Raw genomic sequence first — 19,345 nt, forward strand, 5'->3', positions numbered from 1 at the left:
AGCGGAAAGTTGGCACCGACCCCGGATTTTACCGGTTGCAGCCGGTTTTTACCGGATTTTTTTCGGCAAAAGACGATTTTCCCGCCCGACGACTGATTTGACGTGCTCTCGTGCGAAACTTCTCGATTTGTTGAGCTTGCTTTTTTAATTTCTTCCCTCGAGTTTTCTTTGTAGAAGTTTTAATTAATTGTTTGGGTAATTGCGAGAACGGTAGCCTTGTGCGCAAATGAATGAGAGATTTTTATGAAAAATATTACTAAGTAAAATATTAGATCGTTTCTCGTTTACTCACAAAGAGCACTTTGATTGTTTACTTACGTAGTAAAAGACCTTTGATAGAAAAGGCCTTAAATAAATCGCGCTAAAAATTATCCTGATAACTTAGTACAACCCATACAAAATCCAACCAACTATATACTTTAGAATAACCCCTAAGAATCTTACAAACGTCTAGTATCTTGAGCATTTTTTCTCTAAACTAGTTGACAAGCACCCTTCACAGAGTCAACCGAACTCCCGCCAAGTGGCGTTGTAAACGTCGCACACACACATGGATAAATCAAATGTTTTATACGTGTATATGTGTGTGTGTGGAGAGGAATCTTGCTGAAGATTGCGAAGAATTGCCTTTTGTAAAGGATATGTGCTTTGTAGACTGTTTAGGTACTATATTTTTGTGGAAAAGTTAAGGACGTATTTGAGACTATTTACTGTAACTACTGTATTTTGTAAGCAATATTTTTCTTTTTGTGTATTAGGTTTTGCTTGATTTACTTTTGCGTTTTAATGCATTTTTAGAAATATCAAAAAGTACAAACTTTATATCTCTGTGAATTTGTTTAGCTCTCCCTGTAAACGGTCCGAACCAGTTCTCTAAATCCAAATATAATTTCTCATTTAAGATTATTTATGTGAAAGTGCAGGACTTGCGAATGTTTGTAATATTTTCATAATTTTCTTTATTATACGTACATATACTACCGTTTACTTCTGTACCGACTGCGGACTTTCTCTGGACGCTCTAACAGCATAATTCTATTACCAATATAATTTATCAAGTACCTATTACCAGCATTCATTCCCTCAAGGCACCTCCAGATAGTTTACAATTTCTGTCCAGGGATATCTCATCCCTCGGATCAATATCAAGGGATATAGATGACGTTACAAGTTGGGTATGACGCGGTCCCCTAAAGGACCGCTTTTTATCCCTTAATATCATAAGTATGTATAATGATTTATGTTACAGAACCTTATAATACTGTAGGGGCTGCGGATCGGTTAGAACTTGTATTTTTAGGGAATATTTAGTTTAGGAAGAAAAACAGACTAAATGATTTTGCGTTTGAAATTTTTTGAAAGACCTTGAGACTTTTTAAGTCTGAAATAATTACAGGACCGTTTTCAAATCAGCCGACCAGCAGCTGATAATCTCAAAAAATATATATTATAGGTGAAGAATATACACTGTTTATGTAGATATGCATGTCCTATATACCTAAACCAATTAAAAACAAAAAGTTGTTTTCATCATAAAATGTTCACGAGTAGATATGATGACAACACATTCTTGAGCCATTTTTACCTAAAATAATAACATTATGCAAGAATTTTCTGAAGTATAACGCTGTATAATATATAAAGTTAACAAGTTCCCGTCTAAGATTATATCCTTATTAAGATTACTATTTAAGTGCAGTTTGTGTGGTTAGTTTTATGTGGCAGCGCTCGTAAAACTTCCAGAGATGAATTACGTTCTTGTGTTTGTATCTTTAACTTAAAGTGGGCTAATACATACTTATCTAAATAACAGTCCTGCTGATGATTGGTTTAACAAATGCTGCTTACTGCACTTTAACAGACGACCCATCAGTTGATGAAAGTTCATGAACAAAGCTTCTATTGTGAAGTATACACGGATTACTTGTAAAATTAATGTTGTAACATACGAAATTTAAACTAAAAGATTTTTTTTTAAACCAGCGCTATTGTAAATTATGAATTCAAACCCCACATAAAAATAACACACCCTTGAAAACCCCACAAAACCCTTGTAAACTTATCTTTCCCACCACCTGGCTATACAACTTTACACCATACACGTCTATACAAAATGAGCAAGTATATCAAAACCATCGGGTTGGAAGTAACTCTCCCGGCTGGTCCAGCCCATAAACACCCTTCATTCGACAAGGGCCTAAGTCACTACGTAGTTTGATACACTTGCTACCTTTTCAAATTACGTTGTAGACACAAGTTTGCTTGTTTGACGAGTATGAGGAAAATGACGAGGGATAATTGAAAGATTGCCCGGTTTTCCTAAGTTTTGAATGTTTTTGCATGTTATGTTTTTGGCATTGTTACGATGTATATAAATTTACGAAAAATGTTGTCCTAAAACACTTTATGAATAAAAGTGCTACTCATCGATCCAACCATATTAAGTTTACAAAAGCACTCATGTGCTACTTTTAATATTAAAAGCTACTTAGTGAACTCTTCCAATGCATTAACGAAACGCGCCGTCATTTCAAGCGGAGTGACAGCTGACAGCTAGCAGTTGTCAGTGCGCTCTCAGCGCTGTCAGTGGTCGGACATCAAGCGTTTCTTTTTCAAATTAAACTTTTCATATCTACTCAAACTGTTGCAAATGTAATTATTAAACATAACTTCAAAAGTGTTTTCAAGCCAATAAATCAAGAAACCATTTCATGCAAATAATTATAAAAGCTTAACAAAAAATGAAAATAAATAAATACGTCGTAAAGAATCAATTCGAAAACTTTCTTCCACACCCAGGAGACTTCGAAGTAAGGCATGAGAACTTTACGAAACTAAAAGATGGTCAGTTTTTAGTTAAAACAGAGTTTATCAGTACCGATCCTTACTTGCGTTCGTTTGCGAATAGGTGGATGGCACCTTACGATCAATTCGGCTTTCAAGTGGGCAAAGTTCTAGAGAGCAAGAACCCCGAATACCCGGTTAACATGAACGTAGTTTCACATTCCGGCTGGCGTGACTACGTAGTCCTCACTGGCGAACCCGACGACATATTTGGCATTAAGCCGTACGACCCACAAATTGGGGACTTGCCCCTGTCTCTGGCGCTGGGTACTTTAGGAATGCCTGGCATGACGGCGTACCTCGGCCTTTTAGAAATATGCAAGCCGAGGCCTGGGGACGTAGTGTGTGTGTCGAGCGCGGCGGGAGCAGTCGGCATGGTGGCGGGACAGATAGCGAAGTTAAAAGGTTGCATCGTCATCGGGTTTGCGGGCTCGCATGAAAAAGTGAAGTACTTAACCCAGGATTTGGGATTCGATCACGCTTTCAACTATAAAGAAGTGAAGGATGTTAAGGGAGTTATACAAGCAGTGGCGGCCGGCGTCGATTGCTACTTCGACAATGTCGGTGGTGATTTAACTGAAGGTGTCTTACAGTGCATGAGGAGGAACGGCCGTGTGGCCGTCTGTGGGTCTATAAGTACGTATGGGAACCCTACGCAGCAAAAAGTGCCTGCGATACCGCCCACCGTGAAGGTGCAATCGTTCAGCTTCACACAATGGAGCTGGCCTGAGCAGAAAGCTGCTATACAGCAGCTAAAGGATTGGGTCGATATAGGTTCCATTAAGGTGAAGGAGACGGTCGTGAACGGCTTCGGAGAGCTCCCACATGCGTTCATCGGCATGCTGCGAGGGGACAGTATGGGGAAGGTCGTTGTTAAAGTTTGAATCTTATGTCGCTTACAATTAAGTTCAGAATATGGAAAGTTTAATTTGGAATTAATGGCAAGCAAAAAGCAGCATTAGTATATGAAGGGGAACACACTTTGCTGACGCGTGTATTATTCTTGAAAATGTTGGTTTTAATGATTTATATTTGTAATATTATTTATTATTTCATAACATTCGTAATAACCTACACCTATATAATAATGGATCATTAAAGAGCCCTTCGAATTTAATTTAAAGTTTTATTTGCGCCCTGTCTGTGTCGTCAGATGAGTTGGGGCAAAATATTAATATTATCATTCATTATATTATTCATTATTTACTAATATAATTTAATGTAACATTTTCAAAGTTCTTTTGATCATGAATGTTAACAGAAATGATACTGGAGGCGAAAAAAAATGGAAATTCATTTCTCTAGCTGGTTTTATTTCACTACAATCCTTTTAGCGAGAATCACAAAATGGATTTTCTGTTATAAACGTATTTTATTAAAGTTTATTTTCCTTTGTTTGCGTCCGTTGCTTTACATTTTTATTTTAAAACATGTAACAAGTCAGAATAGCGTCAATTGTAAAAAAGCGTAAGTAAACCATATTAAAGATGTGAATACGTCCTTTTAACGTGATTTGTGTAATAAGCCAAAGTATTATTTATTGGATTGCTGACATCTTTAACACTTTACTTATGTTGAGGTAGTTTATACGACAAAAAAGCATCTGCGACGAATAACATTAAAACAAATTCTCTTTCTAAAATAGCCCAGAATAGTAAGGGCTTTGCCCTATTTCTCGATCATCCCTCTTCATATCTACATTCACTACCAACTTAACAAAACAACAAACAAACATCGCCCACTCCCAGAATACCCAAAATATTCAAAATGTATTACTAGAAATCTAAGCAAACGTCCAAACAAGCGAATTATTCAGTGTTATCAAGACATAACGACCGCGGGACCCCCTATATTATGGCAAACGACCATTATTCCGTCTAGATCGTATCTCTATGGTCTATGACCATGCGTTATTTATGCCCCCTTGTTAATGTAACTTTTCGTCCCAGTATGCCAGCTATAATGGGCTCGAAAGTAAGAAATTATTGACGCAAGGTAAAAACAATTATTTAACGATAAAGTTATAAAGCAGTCTGGTTAAGTTTTGGATTGAAGGTTAAGGCTACGACATAATAAAGTAACTAGTTTCAAATCCAAGTAATTTAAGTAAGGTGATTGATGCTTATTCCGTCTAACAAGAAACAGGTTGATAATGTTACTCAACACACAAAAACACATTACTTTTTATGACTTGATGTCATCAATTCAGGATTATTGTTCTTTCACGGAAAAATTACCTAATCAATTTTCATGCAGTTTTCACTAACTGATCCATAAGGAGAGATTTAGGTATAAATTGTATTAATACATTCAGTCCGTGCAGGTCGATAATATCTTAACAAAAAAAAACGGTCCATAGTTATGATCTTTAGTCCTTCCTATCCATCATCCTACTAAGATAAAACAAGCCCACATTCGCATTCATTACACGGTAATCCTAAATAATATCTGCCGTCTAATAACAAAAATATAAGGCCTTCCACACACGGTGGGACATAATGAGGCACAATTTGGACCGCGATAAGACCGCTCTCAGCTCTCGGGACCAACTGTGTTGCAGAATAGTGGGAAATGTCCTTTTTGTAACAGATTTTAGAGGTCCTAAGTGACTTGGGACGTTGTGCTTTAGTTGTGTAGGAAGTAGTTTAATCTGTAAGCTTTATTTTACCTAAAACAACAGTTTTTAAGAAAAGTTTTTAACTAAAAGCAGATTTCCTTTTCAAATAAATAAGCTTTCAAAACTATAAACCACGCGTTATTTTTCTTCTATATAAAAATGTTACATGCATATCTATAATATCATAAAGTTGAAGAGTTTTTTTTATAAGCGCAGTAGATGATCCCGCAATTATAGAACCTATTTCAACAATTACATCAGTGTTAGATAGCCAATTTATCGAGCAAAACTATTTTTTTTTCTGCTGAAACTAGTACGAAAATAACAACAACGCGAACATATGTAAAACACACACACACATACACACAAATCCACAACACCATTCGATCAGCATTCAACAATCAGCCAAAGCAAACAGAATAAAAAAATACCCAGCAAATAGTCGGAGAGCTCACTAATTCGCCCCATCCTAGGCCAGGAGCTCCACTATGAATACAAAATCTGTTCTAGACACGATACGCCCGAAGACTGGAAACGTTATTATAAGTCGTAACAAGGTTAATTGGACTCGTACCTTTACACTATTTATTTTGTAACCAGAGAACTAGAATTTTGCTGGGTAACCTGAAACTGACAGTTGTAAAAAGAGGTGAAAGAATTCTTGAATATTTTTTTGTTAATAAATGTGTAGAAATGGTACTACACGCTACGGTTTTTAACTATTTCTCTCTCATACTAAAAACTGAAGTAAATTCAGATCCGACATTCTTCGGCTGAAACGGTCAGTTTCTTTAATTTGATTGAATGGTAAAATTGGATAAAATAATACTGTGCTCTTAAAAGAAGTAGTGCGTTCTCTTGCAATTTATTTATTGAATTCTTTTCTCCTTTCGCCCATCTTGAAATCAATAAAGCATTCCCTTAAATCGACATTAAAACTGAGCGCTATTGGTGCTAAATACAAATACCAGCCAACACATAAGCACAACTTACAACTACGATAGACATTATTGCGAATTCCGTTTCCAATGCACAATTGCAGCCGCGCCACGATCGCGGATTCCGGCAAATTCCGCGAATTCCGCGGCTGCTGCGGAATTCACGGGATAATGCCTAAACTGTTGCCGGTAGAGAGTTCCGGAGATAAATTTATGATGATCGTCAAAGAATACTAAGTGGGTAACAGTTTTGTAATGGAAATTGGGTAATGTGAAGTAAAGTTGAAGGTTCTGGTTATAGTACATTGTTTTACTTAAGTATTGGGTAAATATGTACCTACTTAAGTTAAAGTTGAGGTATATAAAAGCTCAAGAGATGATGATGATAAAATGAGAATATTAGTACAGCATAAACAACTGCATGCCGTAATTTCTTCGTCGCCAATCTACATTATGTCATAGATTTTCAGATAATCCGCCCTAGCGAATACACCTAATAATTCCCAGTTATTCAATTCTTTGCATCCGTTAATCCTACCTACCATATTATGGAAATATTAAACAAATTAATTTAGTAGACGATACCAGTTTCAACGAAACAAGCCCTAAATCTGTAGAACACGACCAAATAACGACCTTCTGGTTATTCTCGAAACCAAACGAGTTAATGTTGCCTTAGTATCACGAGTTGCAAAACAGATGCTTACTTTCTCACGCCAGTTATACCCGGAAAATATTGTATACTCTACACTCTTTGGTAAGGAATACCTGGGTTGATTATTATGTTTATGTTTGAACAAGTTATTTTTTAAAAGGTAGAGGTTATTGAAAAAGTGACATATATTTAGATACTTTCCTCGCAATTTAACGGTACTTAGCTTTAACTAAGTAATTTCTGTCGCACTTTAAGTAAATATGACAGACATAAAATGATGAAAGGCTGCTCAAAAGCCTTTAAAATTAGAGACAACACTTTTCTCAAAGGTTGGAAGGTCATAATTGTTTGGAAATACCGCAGGTGTAATTATTATCTCCAATTATAACAGAAAACTACGAACATTCGTTCAATCGATTTTCTAATCAAAGCTTTAAATAAAGAAAATGCCCACTGCCCAAAAAAAACTGCATCAACCCAAGGACTTTCAAAGGTGTCCTACACGACCTGATGTCTTTAATAAAGCTGGCTTCAACAAATGCACTCTAATTTCACATTCCGATCACCCCCGTTATTTATTGTTCAAACTTAATGCGACCCCGGCCACGTCACTCTATTCTAGTAAATATAGTATAGTTGTAGTAAGAACCATGGAGAACAAAATGACTAGCGGAGGTGCCATAATAGAAAATCACCTAAGAAAATAGCGCGCCAAAATGCGTGTGTACGGTGGACAAGGAACGTTACTGCTTTCGCCCTCTTTGTAATACCAAAAGTCATTGACAGACGTCTTAAAAAACCCCAACGCTTCGTTAGGCTAAGAACTCACGAAGCGATTTTCACCCGCGACCGCCGCGGCTGCGGGCCCGTAGCTTCTGTAGAATGCAGATATACATGTAAAAAATTAAAGCACATTTCACGACGCGTTTTACGCCCGCAGTCTGCGCGTTTGTTTGCGGGTCCCGCTGCACCGGCGGGCAACTAGTAGAATCGCGCGGGCCGCGGTCACCCGCAGCCTCAGCGGGTTGCGCCCGCGCGCTCCCCGGTCGATTGGCCGGCGATCGCAGTAGCGCAGAGGCTGCCCGTCTTGCGTCTTGCGATCATTGCCCGCCACGTTTGCGGGCGATAATCTCAACCGCTACGGCTGTGTAACCGCGCAAATAACCGGTCTCGTGAGTTTGGAAATAAAAACGCAGTTCCGCCACCGCGGCGGGCACGGTTCAAAATCGCTCCGTGAGTTCTTAGCCTTAGTTCACCCGTAACCGGTCATTTTGGTCATGCCTTCAGCACGAATTTGACCTATAAGAAGGCGCCTTGACGTACCAGCATTATGGCATCTCCACTCATCTTTCTTACTCCGTGATACTATAGTTGTAGTAAGAACACATACTACAGTGCCCTTGGGCTGACCAATGAAAGCGCACGCCGCGACCTTCGGGTCAAGGGCGTTGAGCTGATGAACTGCTACACAAATTAAAGCTTTAAGTATTTATGTTTTTAGGTCTAGATTATTTTAGCATTTTAATTGGAGTTTTAAAAGTCATTATGTAGTGGAAAGTTGACTATGCATGTAGTAGAAGCTTCATTTGTTTTTGATTGGTAGTAACAAATAAAAACTGTATTCAGGATAGTTTCTCACTTACCGCAATCAATTGTCAAATGAGTATACTCTGCTTTTAAACTTTTTTGTTTGTTCGTATTGGTCTCAGAAACTATTGGTCCAGTTTCCAAAAATTCATTCAGTGTTAGATAACTCACTTTTCTTCAACAAGGCTGTAGGCTACTTTTTATTTAGGTGTAGTAGTTCCACGAAAAAGAAAGTTAACACGATACGTCCTATCCCAAACTAATGTAGCCACCTTAGATCTTTCTGAAACATTGTCGAATTAAACAGCGAAAAAATATTTAACATGCATTTTAATTCTGAAGATAAGACAAATGTCTCCTTACCACGACAATATCACATGAGGGTTACCTTTTTAAAGAAAAGTCAAAAAACTTGACAGATATACATAGTTTATGTTTGTTCGTGTTTTTCGATTTGTATAATGGATGCAGTCAAGGTCAAAGGTCGTATCTTGATATGAAGTTTAATATTATTGCTATCGATCGACCTTTATTGATGGCAACTGCGCGATTGACTAGTCAATTGTCCTTGGTTCGTCTAGGATATAAATGACGTACTTTTAGGACGTTGTCAAGTAAATAGAAGAAACTATTGGAAATTGTTTGTGTTGTTTAACTTAATTGTCTTTTTAGTCGTAATTATTTTTTACAACTTTTATTCACCGCACGTTTTTGTTATTAAGAGTATTTTTATTTAGTAGCGACATAACGTTTTTTTTTCGGAAATTTTGTAAAGCACAGAAATCGTAGTTAAAAATTCCGATACTACTACTGAATTTCATTTTTCTAACGCTAACTTCACTGTTTCACACTGATGGTGTATGTGAACCATACAAAGTCCTACACACCTTCTAAACACACAGACATCTCAACCTTCAAACCACGACTTTACAAAACAAAAGAAGGCCTAAACACAAACCACGTTACAAGTCGACAAGCTGACTTGAACAAAAGCTTGTAAACATTGCTCTAATGTTAAATAAACTGAGTTTTTATTACTAACGCCCACATTCTTCCCACATTGTTGAATTACAGAACTTAGTACGGTGTTGTGTCTGACCTTTTTGAAGGCATTGTACCATCCTACACGAAAAAATACTGTAACACAAGTGTGACAATGTTTGAACAATGAAGATGGCAAATATAGGTTAAGCGATATTGCAAAAATATTTTATTATGTAAAATACATATACATGGTTAATAAATAATGTCAGTAAACTAGAAATTTTGTGAGAGTAGGTAAATTGTTCCCGGAAGTTTATACGCAAGACGAAAATTTTCTAAATGCATAAAAATGTTACAGGTACATTTTCACTGCTATTAAGATAAGGATTTCATTGCTGAAGTGTTCATGCTAGAGTCACTTTTTCTCAAAATATCGTGAGCTCAAAGACAATAAAAAGGCAGTAAAAATGAAATCTATTCTTCTTTATGAAAAACGCATCGGACATTTTTAAAGAATGGTTTGGACTAGTTAGCGATTTTGCCTTAGCCATGGTAACAACAACACGCCTTCCGAAATGGGCTTAATACATTTGCTATATAAAACTGAATATAATGTGATTCCTAACATTAGCGCATTAAGCAATATAAACTATATGATATATGATGAGAACCTAAAACTAACACAAAAACATGTCATCACTAACTTAAGTAACACGTTCGCTAAGTTAGTACTAAGTACAGGTAAAATGTGACTTAGTTTCTAAGTTGTCGCTAATGAATTCATGCGAGCTATGCACGGGTAGCTTGAATGAAACTTAAACACCTAGCGACGGGACTATTAAAACTGCAAGACTTTCTACTTAGTTAAGTAGTATGATCGTATATGCTTCGAGTGTACTTTATTAAGTACAAGTTTTGGTATAGTAGTTTGTAAAAGGTTTGTGTTTAATTGATGAAAATCATCTTTGTTCTATCGGAACCACTCGACACTCTGGAACTGCATGTAATAAATGTCATTATGACCGCTGATAACTTCATTTAACAGCATAAATGCATTAAAATATTTAATTTGTGTGTGTATTAGGTACACTTTCTTTAAACTAGTGCATCGACAACTTGAATTCTTGAAAAGAACATTAGAATTTTACTAAGCTATAAACGGGATAGTGATATAAATTCAAATTATTTTCCTTTTATCGACCGTCAACTGCATTATCCTTACACACTCTATGGCTCTAATAAAAAAATAAAAAAAAAATAAAAAAAAGTAATACAAAAAAAAATTAAACTTAGTTTTGAATGATCTATCTATTTGTTAATATTTTTTTCTCCATGGCTCTATGACCACGTTATTTGAAACAAAGTGAAATTAAGTTAACTATTCTCCGTTTCTATGGGTAATCTTTTAATATCTTTAATTGTTACAAATGATGATAGATGGCGGTTGTCGCGTGTCTAAGCGATTGGCACGCGGTGAGTTCAATTCCAGGGGGATGTTTTTTGTTTATATACAAAAACTAGCTGTTTCCTACGGTTTCACTCACGTCCCGGGAGAAGAAATTCCCGCAACTGGGTAAAAAGTAGCCTCTGTCCTCTTTCAGGCTCTAGACTATCTAAAAAGTAAATCAGTTCAGTAGTTCTAATAAACTCAAAAGCGCGAAAGACAGACAGTTACTTTTGGTACACCATAAGAAGAGCTTTATAGTGTATTAACCAGCCTAATGGGACATTCAAATAACAAAAATATATGAATACCTATATACACCATTGAATTGAGAACCTCCTTTCTATTGAGATGTTAAAAATAGATTGAGACTTCTAAATAAAGTTATCTCAAATCCGTCAGTCGAGGCCAGATTGCTACCAATCTGTAACACTTCTGCCTGTCTATTTCAATTCACTACGAAACAAAAGCCTTCTGGACTGAGGGTTATTTCAGATTGAAGGAATTTATAATAGACACATGATGATGGCGAAATAAAAAAAAAAAACAAAAAAATATATATATATATTTATTTCCAAAAAGTTGGTGACAAGAATAGTAGGTCTCCTGGCTCCCAAACTAGGTTTATAGCCTGTGACTTGAAAAAACCAAACAAAAACCAAACAAATAACCGACCAAGTGCGTCTCAAAAATCACTTTGAATGCTCCCGAAAATATTTATTTTGGTTCCGAGTATTTGTTGTTTTAGCGGCAACAACAATACATCATCTGTGAAAATATCTACTATCTAAGTATCACGATAATTAGCCTAGTGACAAACGGACAACGAAGTCTCAGTAATAGGGTCCCATTTTCCCTTTGGGTACGGAAGCCTAAAAAAAGCGGTAGGTACCTACAAAAAAGATGTAGGTGTTTTACCTACCGCTTAGCAGCTTTAGTATAACCTAAGCCTAGACTTACCTTGGTAATTTACTGCCACATTCTAGACCTACTTTTAATGGCAGTTTACGAAGTAAGTGTTAAAGCTTTTACCAAGGTTAGAAAAACGGTTTATCAAAATTATGATTTTAGTGGTAACTATTTATTTTAGTACGAGTAAGTGGTTAGAGGGTTATGTAAGGGATTTAGTAAGTAGCATTAGGTTTTAATTGGTAGGCCTGGAAAAATTATAACTACTATACCGTCTTCTTATTTTCCGAAAAGTACAGGCAAACATAACAGTTTCTCGGAAAATTTTATTTATGAGTCAGGAAAATGATTATTGATTATATTCTCGACATGTTGTTCACTATCCACAGAAACGGGATACTTTCCTTGAAGCTTTATGCACCTTTATACACCTGCTTAATTAAGTTCAAAATCGTTATTAATTGACTCTATTATACGGTTACCGTAGATAAGTTAACTAACGTGAGAACCAGCAAAAAGATTAAGACATGGTAAGTTTTTGTAGACTTTAGACTATATTTAATTAAAATATTTTTATCATGATTTTGTTTCTTCTTGACACTTGTATAAAGCCTAGCTCCTACGTAACAGTCTGGCTCAGTTAATGTATTCTGAAGGTTTATTTCAGGCCGAGTTCAGCGCCTCGTGGCTTCGCGTCAAGTTAATTCAAATTACACGGGATTTCACGCTACTTTCCTCTGCCTAAATAAGACGTTCTATGAGGTTTAGGAAAAATTGTTCGGCTTATTAAAAAACCTAAACTATTCATACCTCTCATCATTTTGAAGATAAGAAATTCATAATTTTAGGGGAGCATAAATTGAAATACTCTCTATGTCTGAATCAATTCAAATGTACATAGTTTAGCACGCAGTTTTGATAGAAAAGTCATTATTTTTAATATTGTTACCGACAAAAGGAGTCGAAGACTGTAATCGTCATCAGACGTATGTAGGCGTTAGTAAACAGTAGTGTAACAGCTTACATGGAAGAAGAGTAAATTAAATACTATTACGTCAGACCCAAAAGTAAAAAAATAGGGCAATAGATACTTCTTATTCACGACCACCACAACACATGCTAAAACTCCCAAAAAAAATCCCTTGTCTCTCTCTGACACGAGTAGAATAAGAAATCAACAAGATAACAGTGGTCGTAGTTGATTAGTGATTAATTACCGCCCACAGATCGTGTCGGGACTAACTCGCAGTTGTGTGTAGACACGGGTGCTAATTGCTGAAAAGCCTGATTCAGGACAGCTGTATCAATTTGGATCGTTAGGTTTTGTACAAAGGTAATTACTGTACATATGTAGATATGTGAAGTATGTTTCTACTATGAAAATTGTTACTGTGTTCTTATTAGAGCAATCTTCGAATGATTATGAAGCAGATCATTGAAAAATGGACCAAAAACTTTCAAAGATCATGTCTTCTTTGTACGAGAGAGAAGGGCCTAATACAATACAACGATGGTTATGAAAGTTCTTCAAACATAACAATAACATTTACGTAAAGATAGTGTCTTGGCGTAACAGTTTTCATTGAAAACAAGTACGCAATTTATTAACATCATCTATTACGCCCTTATTTAAATAACAAAGACTTTTGTTCCAAGAAAATTATGCAATTTTCTCCGTAATTAATTAAAACCACAGTTTTCCACACGACCAAAGAGGTTTAATGACGTGCCAATCACATCGCTGGCTGTTGCATTTAGTCTGTGGTGTACCTTACCGTACACCCGACGCCTTCCAGACTGATCGATTAATTTTCTATCTATAACTCGCGCCCTCCTGTCTATCTAGGCTAACTACAGCAGTCTAGGTATATAACATTTCGTCACCCTTTTAACGAATTTACGGTCAGGTGGAATAATACCTCTTCTTGGCGATTAAGGTCGTTTTTAATATGGCGGCCGAATGTCATTGACATTCCCAATGACGTTTATTTGACAGTGACATATGAATTTCTAGGGTAGTTTTCGTGGATAAAATCTTCTGGGTTACAAATACGTCATTCTAAGTATTTTTTCGAGGAGTTTTTAATGGATACTGTTAATCTTGCTTTCAGATAAAATTACCGAATAAATAAGGTCGCATTATCTAACGTTACTAAAACTGGTGCCCTGTTTGACATGATACCAAAATTAAATATCAGTGTCAGACCGATTACCTATAAAAGTCAGACTAATCAGATTAGCCAGTAATGAGTCCAATAACTTGGACACATAAGACATGGACACACACATATTAATACTTGAATGTTATGTACAGGAATAATTGGACTTCAGATTTATGTACTGTATGCTAACTATTGTTTTTCTTGATTGTCTTAACCTGTAGTCTGTCACTGTACTTATTAAATAAATAAATAAATAAATAAATAAATAAATAAATAATCCTTTAGTGTAATTTCTTCAAAGGCTTTGTTCCCAGAAAACGTAATTTCGAAGGAAAACCGTTGCAAGTAGAAAGGATGAGAGCATTGTATGGCTTTATTAAGGGGGTGGGGGATTAGTGGGGATTAAGGGGGCAATAACATGCCACTCGCGTTACTGACTTACTTATTTACATTACTGTGGGTATTGGTACACTGCAGTTACATGGGATAATGTTTTTAGGTAGAAAAGACGTAATAGACGTGCTAACAACGGTTTTCTGAACTTGTTCAGAGTCCATGCTATGCAATGTAGAAAAAGTCGAGGTATTTTTGCAATTTTTACTTACTTTGGTAGGCATATAGATCGGGCCCATAGGTTATTCCTAGACAGACAGAGCTACATTCGCGGTTATAATATTAGTAAGAATAACCTCAATTACCATTTATTATTTAGACCTAATATTAAACAAGCAAGATCTAACTAAAACAGCCTATTTCAGTGTTAAATCGTAACAGTATATCAAGAGCACTAACGGTTGCTAAGAACCTTGTGTGGCAACAGACCCTCATAATTTGACCCTTTACGCCAACATAGTAAGTTTAAGCCCTAGAGAATAGTTTCCACCTATCTTATTGTCCTAACCTTCAGATTCCTACATTAATTGGACACCCTACACATTAAAATGCTTACGTAAGGGCAACCAATTAAGGACGTCGTTCAAACTGTTAGATAGTTATAAAGCTGGAGTTTGTTTGTTTAAGCAAACGTGCTCATCTCATGAACGACTGAAATAAATTGATGTTTATGTCAGTGCCCATTTAGTGACTGAAGGCTATAGGCTACTTTTCTTTTCTTTATTAAATTTTGCTAATATTCTAATTACGAAGTATAAGTTCGTTTGTTCTGCTGTCACAGCAAAAAGGCTGCACCTATTAAGATTCATTAATGGAGACTAATACGAGCTGTTTCGCGCGATTCCGCTCGTATCAGCTTCACTAACGCTGATCAAATAAATCTTTTTTTATAAACAGGCACATTAATATCGTTTCAGATGGATAAACGTGAAAGAGATTACTCTGAATTAGAAATAATACCTAATTCACGATTTACATATAAGTTTCAGAGTGTGAATGTGAATTCATTTGTTTTAATTTCATGTTAAAATTACGTAAAGCAATTTTCACCAACAATTATATCTAAGCTATAAAGAACCTACGAACTTAATTGGTACTTCGTAATAAAAGTTAAAGAAAAAAAAGAAAATTTCAAAGCAAACGCTTGAATTAATCTTCAGCAGACGCTATCGAAAAACGCGGGGTCATTACCTTCGTAGTACGCAAGTTTTCAGTACGTAAAATACTATACCAAGTATTTTAACTACTTTTTTACGTATTTCTGAGTATACTAATATCTATATAATTGTAAATACTTAAATACGTTTGTAACATAACCTAACCTTAACTAAAACGAAAATTGGTTTATATCAAATTCGTGAAGATATAGAAATACATAAATTAACGTATTTCTATGACAGTTAAATACAAAATTATATAGCAATTACAAACCATAACATAAAAGCGGCAAAACTAACACCGTTTCGGAGAATAATCGATAAACCAAACATTGAATTGTGACAACTTAACTAAAATAACACTTTAAACCAGAAAATAACACTAAAAGTCACTAAACAACTATAGAAAATGTAGCAAAATACTAAAATAAGTTAGTAAATAACACAATTATATACTTTAAACCAAGCTTGTGTACGAAAACGTACATACTTAGATACGTTACCTGAGATAACTTGAGCGTCCTTTTGCACAATTTATTTGTATCACTTTCACTGGGCGCGTGGTTATTAACAATGTTATTTGGTTATATAACACTGATCACTGGTGATGTTGGTGATTGTTTGGCAATTGTTCTTATGTAATGCGTTCGGTTATTGCATGGCGCGAGGAGGCCGCGCGGGGTACGACTGCAGAGAGAAATGGCGGACGGGTGCGCGCGCCGCCCGCCCTCGGGTTAGTGGGGGGTTCTACCGCGGACGATGGGCGATTTTGTACGTTATTTTTGTGAACGATTTTCCGACAGTTTTACTCTCGCGCTGATGTAAGTACTTGCGGTACTTGTACTTTGCTTGCGGGTGGGATATCGCCGATAACCATATGCATTTCCACTTAAGAAAAACATAGTATTGCAATAATACTAAATGTGTTAAATATTTGTTTAACTTAGCATAAATATTTGAGGAACCTTTTTGGGCTGATTTTGTGTCAGCACTTTAAATGATGTTCGATTTTATCCGACAGGAAAATGAACTTAGTACCTAGGTGGCTATATCCTATACGTATATACCTACATTTAATATGAAAGTAAAAACTAAAATTATATAACTTCTCGAAAACAGGTAACCTGTCCAAAAAATAAATAATTAATAAACAACACCACGACAAAACGCAGTATCAGAACGACACCCTAATCTAGACAAAAGGCTCGCACTTTGTAACGTTCAGCGTTACCTTGTACCGTACACACAACTTATTTTAACGTCTACAATTGTTCCACATCCATTGCTGCATACACATTGCCTTCTTAACAACATAGTGAAACAAAAAACGCAATGTATAACGAACATGTTGGAGCAGTCTTATAGTATTATATTTTCAGTAGAGGAGAGCAAGTCGTCGTGAAAAAATGTTGATTTTTAGACGGAGCCCCTGAATTCACATGTGCAGTAAGAAATTGAGTCGAGCCGAATGAAGTAATAGGGATGAGAGCAAATATAGATATAGAGATATGTATCGATGATATTTATTCTTTTGTATTTGATCTTTTATCGAGTTGAAATATTGCTACAGCTTAGCTAACTCGACTTGTTGGTATAAACGTATTTTTTTTAATAGGCTGTGGACTCTGTCGCATTATGTTTGTATCCTGAAACTGAAGAAAAACAGACTTTTATAATATAAAAATAATTATGTTTTAATTCATTAACTTCTGTCACCCCGCGTCTCGTATGTATTACTTGGACAGACTTTTTAGCCGAGTGCAAGAAGTAATTCTTTGTCACAGATAAAAATGCAGGAAAAATCTACAGCGGAATAAAGCCGAACAGGTTCGTTAGTTTTCGGGTTTTCGGCTAAATTAACTCGCAACTTTCCTATCATGTCTGAGGCATTAATTCAGGCACACGTGGTTTTCGTTACCGCCCACGCTCCTCTTACAGTTGAGAGGGGAATATTATTTATAACAACAGAACCTTTAAGCCTTCTAAGTAAGTTATTAGCTAACATTTGTTATCTAAACAAACCTAAAATGTAGGTACTTAGTTAGGAAACTAGGGGCATCCCACGCTTTCGCCCGCATCTTTAGGGAAAACTTCCCGTACCTATGTACTGAAAGTATTATGTATATACGGAAGTAACTAATACTTAGTTGCATGGTGCCACAGTGCCGTACATAGGAATTATCCCGACAAATAAGTTTAATAAGTGCCTAATAAAATTATGAAATACAGTTAGGCAGGTCAAATCGTTACAACATTCCACTAAAAAAATGAACATTCTACTAAGAACAAACCTGTAAGACGGTTATAAGTAATCGGTCTATAGTCGAAAACCATGTTAACACATATCCCAATTAACTCCAAATACTAACTTCAAAGAAAATAAAAATAAAGGGAACCAAGAATTTTCTACAACTCAATTCCAGTTTCATTTTATTTCTTCCTCATACCAAGTTCTTATAGGAACAATAAAAATTAAACCCGAGCTGGGTTTAATATAGTACAAAAATACAATAGGATTAATGCCTCATAACTCACTTAGTTTTAATAGATCGTTAGTGTTATTTTAAAGACGTTAAAAATGCAACTCTTAGCTTTGGCGTTTTCGACATTTCGTCCCGAAATAGATGGAATAAATCACAAGTTCGTAATGTACCGGACCGATTTCGGTTGCTCTGACAGACAGAAGCTTCAGCTAACCTCCACTATTCTACGAAATTTTGATTAGGGTAGAGGACCTACTATGGGGAGGAAAAAGACTGACTACAAAAAGTTTGGTTTCCTTAGTATTAGTTAGTTAGTTTTAATACATGCAATAAGTTAGGTACCTAATTATAACGTAATGACGAAAGTCATAAAAGTGTATTTTACTTTCCATATAAAATTGTTGTAATATCTGTACGCGTTACTAACAGGACATAGTGATTAATAATTGTAAATATTATACAAAACAAAGAACTTTGCTTTTAACACATTTAAAAATGTTAAAAATATGTTCTTGATTTCACTCCCGCTATTGCTACCGCTCCATTCATGTGCACGTATTTACCTGAATTAAACGGTAATTCTCATTAGATAAATGGGAGTTAGAAAGAAAGAAAAAATATTAATTGACACAACAAATTTATTGACATAAAAGTAACAAAAGGTTGCGCAAAATAGATCCAGTTCAGCATTTCGTTCGTCAATTTCCATTTTTTCTACAACCTGCCGTCTGAAATCAGCCATTTTGTTATTTCCTAATTTTTAAACTTCCAACACATCAAACGACGTAAGTATTTATTTATCGAAATTGATCCACGCTTTTGATCAAAAAAGTGCCAAAAAGATACAAACCACCATACTTACCACTGGCACACATGGGCTAATAAACATTTTACCCTCCTTTACATTGTGCTGTCGGGTAAAAAAGAGGTGCTTCATAGGTGTCGCTTCGGAGTCTGCTTGGTTCTGCGGATAGGCGGATATCCCATAGACCGCAGATGGCTTCCCAATTATTTCAGTAAGTAGGTATAGAAACTGAGTACGTGAGTTTTTCTCACTCAATTCGCACGTAATAACAATAATGAAAAGGCATTCTTATTTTTCGAACGACTATTGAAAAACTTTGCACCTGATCCCCATATATTTTTTTCCTATTTACTGTAATGTAACTGAT

At 35.8% G+C, this 19,345-nt stretch overlaps 2 protein-coding genes across 2 annotated transcripts in view; one reads left to right on the forward strand and one right to left on the reverse strand.

Annotated features, from left to right (window-relative positions):
- Positions 1-16,409, reverse strand: part of LOC135118296 (neurexin 1-like) — a 65,733-nt gene extending 49,324 nt beyond the window's left edge. The window contains exon 1 of the mRNA XM_064039853.1: positions 16,194-16,409. The gene's annotated coding sequence lies outside the window, so the exon portion shown is untranslated. The remainder of the gene's footprint in view (positions 1-16,193) is intronic.
- Positions 2,580-3,994, forward strand: LOC110372504 (prostaglandin reductase 1-like). Its single transcript, XM_049848763.2, has one exon. The coding sequence runs from the start codon at positions 2,742-2,744 to the stop codon at positions 3,726-3,728; it is 987 nt and encodes a 328-aa protein (XP_049704720.2). The 5' UTR covers positions 2,580-2,741; the 3' UTR covers positions 3,729-3,994.
- Positions 16,410-19,345: the final 2,936 nt, after the last annotated feature.

Source organism: Helicoverpa armigera, chromosome 20 (assembly GCF_030705265.1).
Source record: "Helicoverpa armigera isolate CAAS_96S chromosome 20, ASM3070526v1, whole genome shotgun sequence".
In the NCBI taxonomy this organism is placed as follows: Eukaryota; Metazoa; Arthropoda; class Insecta; order Lepidoptera; family Noctuidae; genus Helicoverpa; species Helicoverpa armigera.

Excerpts from the sequence above, each read along its gene's own strand:
- LOC110372504 (XM_049848763.2), top strand. The coding sequence starts at position 2,742 with ATGAAAATAAATAAATACGTCGTAAAGAATCAATTCGAAAACTTTCTT.